Source organism: Bufo gargarizans, chromosome 7 (assembly GCF_014858855.1).
Source record: "Bufo gargarizans isolate SCDJY-AF-19 chromosome 7, ASM1485885v1, whole genome shotgun sequence".
NCBI classification, from domain to species: Eukaryota; Metazoa; Chordata; class Amphibia; order Anura; family Bufonidae; genus Bufo; species Bufo gargarizans.
This window is the reverse complement of record NC_058086.1, coordinates 153,118,931-153,133,510: the sequence shown is the minus strand read 5'-3', so window position 1 is coordinate 153,133,510 and position 14,580 is coordinate 153,118,931. Positions and strand designations below refer to the sequence as shown.

Genomic DNA, 14,580 nt, shown 5'->3' with positions numbered 1-14,580 from the left:
CAGTGTTTTGGTCCAAGCAGGTACACGTACCTAGTGTGACGTCACACAGAAGATTCCCTTCATTGGATCACTACTGCGACTTCCCTCGCACACGAGAGTCACCGGCCGGGACCACGCGCGCTGAGAGTAGAAGCTGAAGACTCACGTACCTCATAGCAAGATAGTGCCATCATTCCTAAGAGGAACATCAGCGGACTACAAAAACAGGCAAGCGATCCATCTACGTGTTATGAACACTTGTTATTTAGCTTACCATTCAGGTTGTCATTACTATAAACGGCACCATAGTTAAAGGGGGACTGTATATCATAATAACCTCACCTCGTTATACTGTACTTTTCAGCGCGGGTCAAACTTTTTTACTTTTCTCGATTTTAACCAAAATTGGAGGCTTTTTTGGCAATTAATCCTCCGTTAACCCAGCAGCGACACACTCCTACAGAGTGTGAATTAGTGCAGCAGCACCTCTTCCTCTGCACGGCAGCGCGAGTTCCAGAGCTTACTCAATTTTGGCTTACTATAGTTATTCTGTTTTTATGCTGGAGAAATAACAAAAGCATAAAATTATATAATGTTTTCTTTTATCTGGACAACCTGAAATATATGCATTCTATAAAAGTATATGGATATAATAGATTCCTAGGTCTTCTCTGTCACCCGGTGTATCCATGAATTCCACAGGCAGCCTATTCATTGTAATTAGATCTCTGTATGACTTCATGTCCTGCACTTTAATGAGGATCTGCTAGCTCTTCTAACATATCTGTTTAAAGGGGTTGTGCAGGCAGTTTATATTGGCGACCTATCGTCAGAATAGGTCATCAATATCTTATTGGGTCCGACAACCGGCACCCCCACCGATCAGCTGTTTGAAGAGGAGACGGCGCTCCATGCAAGCTCTGTTTCCTGTTCATTACACTGCCCGTCGTCTTGGAAGTGCAATGTCCTGACGAGTACTCGCTCCATTCACTTGAGTAAAGCGAGCGCTTGCAATTACACTACTCCTCCACCGGAAAGGAGACGACGGGCAGTGTAACGACGAGTACTCGCTCTATTCACTTGAGTAGAGCGAGCGCTTATAATTACACTACTCCGCCACCGCAAAGGAGAAGACGGGCAGTGTAATGAACAGGAAGCAGCACTCGCATGAAGTGCTGCTTACTTTTCAAACAGCTGATCAGCGGTGGTGCAGGGTGTTGGACCATATACTACCAGCACAACACCTCTAACTAAACTATTGTATTTCCTGTGAAATAAAAATTCTGAAGCATCTTTTCATTTGTTCCTCTGTTAATTCTCCTATATAATTTTATATATATTGACAATTGGTTATCATTCCACTTGTCAAATGGGTGTATCTCAACACAGTCTAACACTGGCAGCAGTGATTGGACAACATCAGTGTGTTTAGGGACACAACCCTAAATGGTGACACACATTTTTAAATTTTTCTATGAGTTTCTACAAGGAATTAAAGAGGAACATTTCCAGAATAGTTATAATATCAGGAATCTAATAATTTTTTTTAAAACAGACATGTCAGAAGCGTTGCCAGGTCTCCTTTGAATGTAGACTCATAGACTTCCCAGTAATAACAAGAGAACACAGGGGGCTCCAGGAGAAGGACGAGGAAGCCCACAAATAGTTCATTGCATTGGGATCCCTACTAAAACTTTTCACAAAACTACAACTCCCAGCATTCCCTGATAACTGTAGGCTGTCCGGACATGCTGGGAGTTATTTTGCAACAGCTGGAGGGCCGCAGGTTAGGCATCTCTGCTTCAAAGAAGCAATATTACAACTCCAAGCAAGGAAACTGACTTGTTGGCACTTAGAGTCCTTCCTTATCGTTCCTCTTGGCTCAATATATCCCAAGACACATGGCGCAAGAGAACCAACTTTTTAAAGAGCATCTGTCATCACAATCACCCCTATTAAACCAGGCATACTGCCTGGTAGGGTTGATCATGGTGAAATCTCTTACAAGTGTCAGTGAGAGTTCAGTCAGTGCACGCTCAGTTGGTCTCATGAGGCTATCCCCATTCTGAGATCCTCACTGATGACCTGGTCTCCTCGCCGGCGGTTGTGCTAGAAGCATCTAAACGGTGACGATGTCTGGCCCTGTTAATTATGGGGACTAACAATGGGCAGAGGAAGAGGTGAAGTGGTGCTTCATGAGGATAGTCCAGCCCCTCGGTGTTCCAAGCACCTAATTTGCATAAAAATAAAAGTAAGAATTCGGCTGCAATGTTAAACCCAATTGCAGTAATAAAAAGCTTATTTAATTCACCATGTATGCCTAGTTTAATAGGATTGATCATGCCGACAGATGCTCTGCATATGAGGAAGGGTCGAGTGGGCCCCTGGGCATCGGCCCACCGGGATATGGCCAGTCCACCCCTGGTTTATTCATATAGAATCCATTGGTGGATTGCCCATAGACCTTACAAGGAAATTACCAGGTGGGCCAATGCCCAGGGGGGCGCTTGAGCTCTACTCACAGCTGGCCAGTAGAAGTTTTTGGGGATGTATTTTGTGATGGACTGTGGCATTTGGCGCTGTTGGGGTGGTATAATGTGCCACAATATGTTATCGCTGGCCTCGCCTACTTGTGTTGGCCCTGCTTTCCATCAATTTGGACCTGGCTCTTAAACGGGGCCAAATTTTTCCAGGGCAATTTAAGTTCCCAGTCTGCCCCTATTGACAGAAAAAAGGAAATTACAGCATGCTCTATTGGATGACAAATTTCAGAGTTATTTTTTCCTACAAAAATACCTCTGCAGTAAGGGGCAGTAGGGACCCTGTGTGCTGTTGCACATCTAGCAAATTAGAATAAACTTTATTGGAGTTTTATGTTTGCTTTTAAGACTGTAAAAGAAACTCATATGTTGTGAAGCTTCCTTTCAAGTTTTAAAAAAAAGTTTACGTGAGAATGTGGTATACACAATGAACCAAGTGCGGAACACTACTCTTTTCTCTTGGATACGTATCCTTTTATCATAAGTTAATGAATGAACACTTACACCTGACATACTCCCAGACACATCCAGTACAAGAGTGACCACTCTGTCTTTAAATTGTATGATAGATATTGATGGCACAGGAATGCTGTTATTTTGACGGGGCTGGGTGGAGTTTATGTCCCTGGAGCTGCTGATGACGTCCCAGGTACTGCGAGAGTTACACATTCTGTTCTGTAGAGTTGGGGCTTCAATGTTATGATTGTTGGAATTGCAGAATTCTGAAACCTTTGAAGAAGGGGAGAAAAAATCTTAGTATATTGTGAACATAAAGCAGAGTTGTATGACTGAACTGGGATGAACAAAATTTCACCTAATGATGGCGATACACGAGAAAAAAAAAGTTGGCCAACTGTTGTTTAAAAAACGAGTGCAAACAATCATTTGCGATAGCCAACATCAGACTCTTGTCTGCAAAAATATAGTCAGCCATGCTGGAACTGCATGTTTATACCATGATTGGACAAATTTGGCTGATCATTTGCTACTGTGCTCAAGATCCAGGGAGTCCGTTTAAAAAAAAAACCATACTGGTTGGCCAGTCTGACATGTTGCTTGTCGGATCATTCGTACAAATGATCCCACAAATGTATGTACAGCTTTACATTTCCTTAACACTCTTAAAGGGAACCTGTTGGCAACATGTTTCAGTGGTCCATCACTTATGTGTAAATGTGCAAAAGTTTTCAAAACATATATCTTAAAGGGGTTGTGTCATCTCAGACAATGGGGGCATATCTCTAGGCTATACGCCCATTGCCTGATGGGGACTCCTAAAACAAAGCTGGCAAAGTACCGGAGGGCACCTCGTGTTAGGCTTTGTTTTAGAGATAGGTGTGGGTCCCAGAGGTGGGACCTGCACCTATTAGACAATGCGGGCATATCCTAGCGATATGCCCACATTGTTTGAGATGGGAATACCCCTTTAATCCTTTCAGTGTATGGCAAGTGCGTCCAGTGAGGAGTTTGATGTATTCATGTGATGCTCACTTTCTCCTCCTTCCAGTCGAGGATTGAAAGATTTTTTTTCTATTAGGGTACGGCCACACAGATATTTTTGGATGAGGTTTTGAGTCAGATCTGCCCGTAGGATTTTCAGCCAAAGCCAGAAGTGGATCCTATAAATCCTTCCTTTATATTAACAATTTCTTTCGAATCCATTTCTGGCCTTGGCAGAAAATACTGCAGGCAGATCTGCCTCAAAACCAAACCATGTCTAAAAAAACCTCTGTGTGACTGTACCCTTACAGTAGTTTGCATAGGGAGAAATCTGTCAATCAGTGGCTGATGGATGGGGGAGCCTGCGAATCATGAAAATATCGGACTCCTCAGTGTCAGCATTGCAAAGATTAAGATGTACGGAACGAGCTCACAACGACTTCACAGTAACACCTAAGCGACAGATCAGTGTGTCTTACAGAGGGCAGCTTGGTGGAGCTGATGGGTTCCCTTTAAGAAGTAATCTAGTCACTGTTTAGCTAGAGAGTCCTACATAGAACCAAAGTTATGTAAGAAAGTGTTTTATAGGGAGTGACCAGAATCCCAGAATTACTACTTATCACCTATACATAGGATAAGTGTCTGATAGTCCTGTCAGAGGATCTCATCATTACTATCTATTATACAGTAGAGTAGTACTACAATAGGTAGTACTAGAGCAATCGTACATGAGATACACTGTCAGACTGAGCAGCCTGACAGCACATCTCCTCACTGCGATGTGACGGCATTGCCAGTGCTGAAGCTCAGTACTCTCCCTCTCCCCCCACCCTGAGCTGCTGTAGAAATGGAGGCAACCCATCCTAATCACATCCTAGGATAGGTTCGCTAGAGGCCATCTCGATACATTCCTGGGGAACCCCTCTCGGTAGGCAATGGAAATGGCTGTCTATGTATGTACATTGGATAGGTCTTGCCACTTACAGTATTTGCAACTTCCTCTTCTTTTCTCCTCAATAACCTTGTTCATCTTCTTATCTATACCAACCAATTTTAAATGACTTTCTACAAGGTAGGCCGTACGACAGGTAATACTTACATCAGGTAAAGCTTGCATATACATAATGGATTGCTTGACAGGCTGGTTTCTCTCAGGCACAAATATGCAGCCTTCCTCATAAAGACCAGTATTAGGGTCATGTGAGCAAGACCGCAAAATACAGACATTTCCTTGGCATTGGTTAGTTATTTTTACATTCGTTCCTCTAATGTCACGGGAACATCTGGTAAAATAAGGTTTCATCAAGGTACATTATCTAGTTTGTAGATAAAATATATTACAAAACATGTATTTATGGGTGTACTGGGGAGATAAATGACTTACGATGACCAAACATAGCAATTTTTACAGTTGCTATAACTTAAAGTTATGTAATAGAATTATAGGAGTAAACAGTAATCAGATCATGGATCGAAAACCAAGTTTTGATTGTTCAGGGCAGTATGATATTCTGTATGATATTAGCAATAAGGGTCTGCTTTTATTCCAGAAACAGAGCCGCTCTTGCTCATTGGCTTGTGAGAGGGTTGTACTGTCTCTGTGCATTTTACTGTGTCCTCCAGGTCATCCATGTCAGAGGGGAGCTTAATTCCCAGAATATTGATGCTATGATGGGAACTAAGCATTAAGTAGGGCTATGCACCTTGACACTGGTTTCCTCCAATGGCAGAAGGAGGAAACATCCTCCTGACACGCAGAATGGGGGGGGGTGTACAGGGAAAAGCTGTGGAGCAGCATTTAGGAGAAGGTTGGAATGCAGGAGGAAGTGCGTAGAAGGGAATCAAAGGGGTTGCACATCAAATGTGACTGCTCAGTGAGGTGAGCATATCTTATGGCGGGAGGAGGGTGCTGATCTCTCACAGACAAGATAGTCCATGTATCAAAGACTCAACTTGAAGCTGCCACACCAAGGAGGAATCCCAAGTGGTCAATGTCGACACCCCTGGTCCTGTGGTGTGCTTGCTTGTTACAGTGTGAAGTTACTTGTGAAACTGGAGTGTAGTCTCCTTCAATAATAAGTCACTGTCATTTGAATGTGCCTGAGCTACAATATCAGTCACAGTCCATGGACTACAGTCCACCTGATCTCATCAGATGCAATATACAAAAAATCTAAACTTAATATCATACCTTGTTGCTTCTAATTTGAGATCCGTTGACACATAATAAGGTTTCTCAAAGTTATATTCATCATATACTCCCCAGCGCAAATGAGCCCATTCATGAACAAACACTCTACCTGAAAATAATCAAATAGAGAAATGACGCCTACTCATTATGTCTGTATCTAAGACATCATTACTAGCGGTGTAATCTGTGACTGCAAAACATGAAATTATGAATTTCAAACATATTGTAGGAATATAATTGCAAAGATATAAAATATATATTATTTTTTAATCAAAACTTTCAAAAGTCAGCCAATAATACAGAAGAGTGTCTCTGCCCCTTTCTTTCTATCTGCAGATCTCCACACCCGAACTCCCACTGTTACATGTTAGAAGGGTTTTAAAAAAGTTTAATTAAACCTTTAACATTTTTTTAATTTACGTTTATTAGGAATGAATTCCCTGAGCTGCGATCTTGTACACTAATGATGTATGTAGGACATTTTTATATTTAAATCCTTATGTATGCCACTAAATCCAGGCTCGTCTATTCAAAGAGCTACATATATAGCTGACTGGGGTGGATACAGGAAAAAAACTGAATTTTACTATTTCTTTAAATTAAAAATAATGAAGTCCTACTTTGGACTGCGCTTTATTACCTCTAGGTCCATAAACTGAGAGCAGTCTGTTATCTAGCAAGAAATTTGGCGTGAAATGGATATATCTGGCTGGCTCTCCACAGCTTCCATATTGTAAGGTGTACGGATCATCTCCATATTTCAGGTATGGGTTGGCAACAATGACATCGGCCTAAAACCAAAAAATTGTAAAGTCTTAAACATCAGGATGGAGGCCACTAATGAAATCCATGTAAGTTGTATCCAAAGTTTCATTGCTTACTTTTTATTTCAGTAGGTAGTTTTTAAAATGAACAATTTTAAATACTTGAATTTATATATTTTAGCAATTTAGCTAATAAACAAGGTGTAGAAAAATGGAGAAAGAGAAGGTCGTGATCATTGTTTTGCATTTAGTTCCAGTAAAAAAATTCCATTTAACTTGTTAAGGCAACAGTATAGAGAGAAAAGAACCAAGCCTCTGGGCGGTATGGTGATCTAGAAACCCCAAAAGACACTGATAGTGGATCTGTTCTGTTGTGTCTTCTGTACTGGGTCTCTACCACAAGAGCTCTGAGGTCAAACATATGTATCAATGGTTGGTCCTTCCTTGAGAGCTGCCCAGAAATGTAACCATACTTTGACTCTGGTCATTGCTTAGTAGCCAATCATCCACTTTTTCTGCTTGCTGAATGGGACTTTATCTGAAGGTCTTGAGGTCAAGGTATTGTTTTTATTTTTTTACCTCTCCCAATTTTAATTATCTACTATGTTGCTATTAGAAGCATACACAGAGATGAGGGAGTCCTACTACATAGCTTAAAGTAGGGCCCCTTTCTGGTACTTGTGAAGACTACAACATCCCTAACCAACTGGGGCAGAAGGACTTGGGGGGTCATTTATTGAGATCAGCATTTTAGACGCTGGTCTCAGTAAGCACTATACAATACCTGTCGGTGGACCTGCCGGAATTATGAAGAGGTGCCGGCTTCTAAATGTAAGACAGCTTCCTAGCTATCTTACATTGAGCCCTTTTTCCATGCCTGAAACAGGAGTAGAAAATGGTAAATTAGACAGGCCTGCTGGCCCATCCCCGCTCACGCCGCGCCCACTTTTTTTAGACCTTGCGTGAGCAGGGAGAAGTCGCAGATTGTGGTGCAACTAACCGCTGTGCCGCAATCTTCGCCTGAAATATACCCAATATAGGCATATTTCAGCTTTACAAATGACCTCCCTGATGTTTGATAAATCCCATCTCCTTTGAATGATCCTTTGGTAATTTTAACATATTCTTGTTTATTGGAAGAGATGAGAGCCATGCACAGGTTCTTACTACCATTTAAAGAGAGGTGTAGCCCACCCAGGGCAGATTTAGCAAGTATAGGGATGCAAAGGTATGTCTGGGGACCTGTAAGATATGCCCAGTTGCACTACTAAGCTCCACCACATCAGCCCAACAGGCTCAGCCTCTCTTGACCCACTAAGTCCCACTCTCAGCTAAGGCTAGGTTCACATCTGCATTACAGTATTCCGGCAGAGGCGCAGACTACTGGAATTACCATATCAAACCCATCAGATCTCATTATAGTGAATGGGAATTCAGCGGGCCCCAGCAATGTCCAGTCATGCTAGATACAGTATTTTCTCTACCGGAACAGACTACTGGAATACTGCAAAGCAGATATGGATGTAGCCTTAGCAGTGTAGCCCAGGTAATTGCTCTACAGCTCTACTGTTGGGATCCTCTCCTGGGCTGTTGCACAGGTAAACCAGCTACACATGCAGCATATTCCCCCCTAGTGATGTTTTTTTTTCCGTCAACCACTTATGGTCAACAGGAGGTTCCCTGAGCTCTGGGGCCACAAGTATTTGCTTGGTTTGCGTGATGGTAAAGTCCGCTGCTGAGCCCACCTAATAGATACATCATTGGTTACTGCTGTTGGCCCATAATTATGTTTAAGTTTTTGTACACTTTTTACAACATAAATGGACATTTGAGGAAATTGATAGATCTTTTCCTTCTAATGTGGATATATGTGCAATCTTTTGTAGATTTACTCCACTTACTGATATTCCCTCTTATATAGGTTTATTCCATCATGTTTCTATTCTAAACTTTGTAAATGGTAAAAGGCCAAACTGTAAATCAGTGTGCAAACAATTATAAAAAGAGGTTACTGATAGTATGTCTGCTATAAACAACTACTATTCCTGGTAAGACAGTGGGTGAAAGTGCAAAATCCAATAGCATGAAGCAAAATTCCAAAATTTGTAGGGGTTATATGTGTAATCACATACAATTCAGTAAATATTTATACAAAAAGAAACTAAATGTAACTATTGGCTAATGCATTTTTTGGATCTCTCGCAGGGATGTCCTTTTGAACTGCTAGCTCTCAGACAGCAGCACTATGCTGTCTGAGCGTGAGCTGCTGGGAGAAAGTCACCCTCCCTCCCACCCCTGAAGCTGACAGAAGTGGATGTTTACCTTAATTTTTTCAATCCCTGTCGGCTGTGGAGAGGGGGCGTGGCCTAACCGGATTGGGCGCGTTGCTTAGTGGGTCCGGGGGGCAGGGTTTTTAAATCCGTCTTTTGAGGGTGGCCTGAATGGGTGGCCACCCTACCTGCCCCCTTAACTGTCACCTCCACATCAGTCCGCTTCCTTAACCCCTTCATGACAGCCATTTTTCACCTAAAGGACCAGGCCAAATTTTGGAAATCTGACGTCTCACTTTATGTGGTAATAACTTTGGAACACTTTTACTTATCCAAGCCATTCTTAGACTGTTTTCTCGTCACATATTGTACTTCATGACAGTGGTAAATTTGAGTCAAAATATTTCATTTTTATTTATAAAAAAATACCAAATTTACCCAAAATTTGGAAAAATTAGCAAATTTCAATTTCTCTACCTTAAAAATGGATAGCAATACCTCAAAAAATAGTTATTACTATACATTTCCCATATGTCTACTTCATGTTTGTATCATTTTGAAAATGACATTTTATTTTTTTGGGACGTTACAAGGCTTAGAAGTTTAGAAGGAAATCTTGGAATTTTGCTGAAAATTTCAAAAACCCACTTTTTAAGGACTAGTTAAGTTATGAAGTCACTTTCTAAGGCTTAAATAATAAAAAACACCAAAAAATTACCCCATTTTAGAAACTAAACCCCTCAAGGTATTCAAAACTGATTTTACAAACCTTGTTAACCCTTTAGGTGTCCACAAGAATTAAAGGAAAATGTAGATGAAATTTCTGAATTTCACCTTTTTTTGGCAGATTTTCCATTTTAATAATTTTTTTCCAGTAACAAAGCAAAGGTTAACAGCCAAACAAAACTCAATATTTGTTGCCCTGATTCTGTAGTTTACGGACTTTACAGGAACACGGCAGGGCGCAGAAGGAAAGGAACGCCATATGGTTTTTGGAGGGCAGATTTCACTGGGATAATTTTAAGTTGCCATGTCACATTTGAAGACCCCCTTATGCACCCCTAGAGTAGAAACTCCAAAAAAGACCCCATTGTGGAAACTACAGGATAAGGTGGCAGTTTTGTTGGTACTATTTTAGGGTGCATATGATTTTTGGTTGCTCTATATTACACTTTTTGTGAGGCAAGGTAACAAAAAATGTTGGCATTGTTTTTATTATTTTGTTTTGTACAGTGTTCATCTGACAGATTACCTCATGTGGTATTTTGCGATAATACCAAATATGACTTTTTGTTGTTGTTGTTTGTTTTAGTTTTACATAATAAAGCATTTTTGAAAAAAAATTGTATACTTTTTTTATTTATTTAAGTTTTACACAATAACAGCATTTTTGAAACCTAAAAAATCATGTTTTAGTGTCTCCATATTCTGAGAGACAGTTTTTTATTTCTTGGGTGATTGTCTTAGTTAGGGTCTCATTTTTTGCAGGATGAGATGACGGTTTGATTGGTATGATTTTGGAGTGTGTATGACTTTTTAATCGCTTGGAATTACACTTTTTGTGCTTTTTTGACACTTTTTTTTTTTTACGGAGTTCACCTAAGGGGTTAGGCCATGTGATATTTTTATAGCGATGGTTGTTACGGATGCGGCGATACCTAATATGTATACTTTTTTTTTTATTTCACTTTAACACAATACAGCATTTTAGAAAAAAAACATGTTTTTGTGTCTCCATTTTCTGGAAGCCATATTTTTTGGGGCGATTGTCTCATGTAGGGGCTCATTTTATGCAGGATGAGGTGACGGTTTGATTGGTATCATTTTGGGGTACATACAACTTTTTTGATCACTTTTAATACCTTTTTTTGGGAAGCGAGGTGGGAAAAAATTATTAATGTGCGGCTATAAGAAGAAATTATTATTTATTTTTTTTTTTTACCTAGACCCACTTGGTTATTGCAGATCCAATGGGTCTGATGCTTCTATAATACACTGCAGTACACTATATAGTGTACTGCAGTGTATTATGACTTTACACAGCTTGATCAGCCTCCTGCCTTTAGTCTGGGCAAAGAATTGAAATAACATATATATATATATATACATACATATACATATATAACAAGGTTCTGGGCATCAGAACCTGTCAGCCGGCATTAAAATCCTCCAATTAGAGCGATCGCTGGCCCGGGTCCGCCCTCATTGGTCCCGGGCCTATTAGTTGAGATCCCTGGCTGTGTGTAACAGCCGGGGTGACAGTTTAATGCCATGACGTGTATACTCGTCATGGAGCGCCAAGTAGCAGTGCTCCATGACGAGTATAAACATCAAGTAGCGCTAAGGGGTTAACAGTGTCATCCACAGCACCCTGCCCCTTTAAATCTGACCTACAGCAGTAAAGAATAATAGCTGGGTTGTTATGGAAACCTGTTGTAAATCTGTGTGTATGTGGAGACTAAGGACCTGCAAGCTTCTATTGGCCAATAAGGGACATGTGACTGTGTGTATGGCAGTTGGGATATGAGGAGAAAGACCTGCAGACTTCTATTGGCTAATGTAGGTCATGTGATGTGCCATATTTGCATTTTTGGGGAATATCTCAGGAACGGTACGTGCTAGAGAGCGGTGACCCCCACAAGATTTGTTTCCAGGTAGCAAGGGATGTGTATACAAAGTTTCATAGAAATCGATGGTTGCGTTTTTGAGTGATCGCGGAGCGAACATACATACATACATCCTTCTTTATATATATAGATTTGGGGAATTAAAAATACAGCAAGACATTAAGATTGTTCACATAATATCATTGTTTCATATACAGTGCCTTTCTGTTTTACTTCTTACCTTGTCATATGTCTCTGTTTTCCGTTTGGTATAGTTACCCTTAGACCAAGTCAAGGGAATTAAGATTTTAGCACTCCTTATGAAAAGCCTTTTTTGTGTTGCAGTAAATAGGTAAGATGTGGCTTCATTCACCATATCCTATCATTTGGAAAGAACACCATATGTTAGATTACATACATCTGAACAGTCCCCTCTTTAATTAACATGTAAGGACATGCAGTGATAGATTCCTCGGAGATCCTCTTTTATTACTTCTGCTTTCTTAAAGGGGTATTCCCATCTTAATGATCACTGTTAAATCTGTTAATGATTTAACAGTGATCATTTTTCTAAATATATTTAATTAACTAATTTCCACCCCTTAGAAGAAAATGAACATATACTTACCTGACTGTTGTCTTCCGTCTCCCCTGGTTACGGCCACCGCTCTTCTCAGGAATCGTGGTGGCCACGCTTGCGCAGACGACTTCTTCTCTTCTCTCAGCCGGCCGCACGCAGTCCCGAAAGCGCACGCCAAGGCCGCGCATGCGCTTTGGTGATTTCTTCCTGGCCAGTATAGTATACTTGCCAGGAAGAAGTCACCAGGGCGCATGTGCGGCGGCGTGCACGTTCAGTCCAGAGCGCGGCCCGGCCGGAAGAAGACTTCAATCAAGATGGAGCCCGCCCCCTGCCGAAACCAGGAAGTGGACAGCGCGCCGGGAGCAGGTAAGTATGAAACTGCGTGATGAGAATACCCCTTCAAAGGGGTTTTCCAGGCTCCTGATATTGATGACTTATCCTCACAATCTGAGATTTGAGACCCCCACTCATTAGCTGCAGCATCTGGCACTGGAACTAGTAGTTTGAATGGAACAGGAAGCACAGCTCCATTCAAAGTGTAGTGGCCGTGTCTGGTTACTGCAGCTCATCTCCCAGAGAAATAAATGAGAGTTGAGCTGCATGCATGGTCAGTACAATTTGAACAGAGGTATACAGTACAAATAGTAGTCCCAGCACTAGAGGCTGCAGAAAACAACTGATCATAGAGGTGGGGGGTGTTGGACCTTCGCCCATCAGATTAACTACCTACCCCGAGAATCGGTCATCATTAGGCATTTAAGGCATATACAAAGGGACTGCAACCTAGAAGACTTTTCTAATCTCCATTCTAATGGGTAAGCCCCAGCCACAGGGAGGTAAAAGCCTGGGTCAGACTAGATGGTCAGCGTGCAGTATTTTATTTTATTGACATGCCTTTTTTTAATGCTCTTTTAGGAGTATAAAATAAACTACTTGACTTTTAAACGTTTCCATGTGGTCTGCACTGTGTCCTCTTTTTCTTTTCAAGTTTAATTAGCTGACAGGTCCTGCCACCTGCAGTCAGCCGAAGAGAAATCCATTTGGATGGTTTGAGTCTGAATAGGTATGTAGCAGAAGAACCTGGGAATGTAGTGGATTGTGTGGACCTCTCCTATCTGGATACCTGACAACCCCTCTCTTCATGTGTTCGTCTGGTGGTGGTGAGTCAATATTGGATACTCTGGGTCTCTTTGTTTAACTGGGACAGCCCTGGAGTACATGCGGTTTTTATACTTACGTATGTAAATTGAGACTTGGTGGACTTGGTCTCTTTTACTCCGGATTGGCTTTATATGTGGACAGATTTAGTGCTTGGTGAATTGCTATATTGTTTTAATGGGCAAGGTGGCCACATTCAACAAAAGGCTTAGGGTATACTGTATTCACATGACAGTGAAAAACAGTTGTGTGATGGACCTTTTTTTAATAGCCATCACATGGCCGTTTTTTTTTTTTTACGGTTAAGTATTTAGGTGTATTTTTTAATAGGCCTTGAATAATGGCAGTCAAAAAATAGGACATGTACTATTTTGTCCATTTTCATGAACCAAAAGCCCCCATGCAATTCAGTGAGTAGTTTTTAATGCCTATTTTTCAGAAAGGCATTAGTGCAAAAAAGGCCATAAAAACAGACCTTTTTACCATTTTAATTGCCTTTTGTGTTCACTGTCATGTGAATGTAGTCTACGGGTGTGGAGAACGTGACAGCACACGAACTATTGACTTTTAATGTGCTTATTCACACATCCTTGTGTTTTGACTGACTATAGGCAAACATGCATTACTTTGGTCCATGATGTGGACCAAACATGCCTATTGAAGTCTATGAGCCCGTGAAAACCATTGCAGAACATGGATGGCATCCATGTTCTGTCAATGGCTTTCCCTGACTATTGGCAGGAGATGCTCTGCAAACCTCTCTTTCAGCCTAGCACTGTATGTGCAATATGAATGAAACATGGAGAGCAAAAAATGGACACACAGAAAATTCATAGACATCTTCACAGATGAAACACTGAGCATCATCTCTAATGCATGCCTTCACGGTCACAGATGTGTGAATAAGGCCTCACTGGAGAGGTGACTGCTCATGTGAAAAGCTCTATCTAACCAAGTCTATGGGCTTAATAAGAAACGTATAGCAAGATGCTGTTGGCCACCTCGCCTGGCAGAATGTTGGTTAGAAGACCCCCTGATCTCACTGTAGGGGA

The 14,580-nt window shown here is 41.2% G+C and overlaps 1 protein-coding gene across 1 annotated transcript in view; it reads right to left on the bottom strand.

Annotated features, from left to right (window-relative positions):
- Window positions 1-14,580, bottom strand: part of LOC122944209 (calcium-activated chloride channel regulator 1-like) — a 69,199-nt gene that overhangs the window by 53,732 nt on the left and 887 nt on the right. The window contains exons 2-6 of the mRNA XM_044302432.1: window positions 12,032-12,169; window positions 6,791-6,941; window positions 6,151-6,259; window positions 5,059-5,242; window positions 3,024-3,248 (exon numbers count right to left, since the gene is read on the bottom strand). Of these exons, the coding sequence (XP_044158367.1) occupies window positions 3,024-3,248; window positions 5,059-5,242; window positions 6,151-6,259; window positions 6,791-6,941; window positions 12,032-12,169 (807 nt within the window). The remainder of the gene's footprint in view (window positions 1-3,023; window positions 3,249-5,058; window positions 5,243-6,150; window positions 6,260-6,790; window positions 6,942-12,031; window positions 12,170-14,580) is intronic.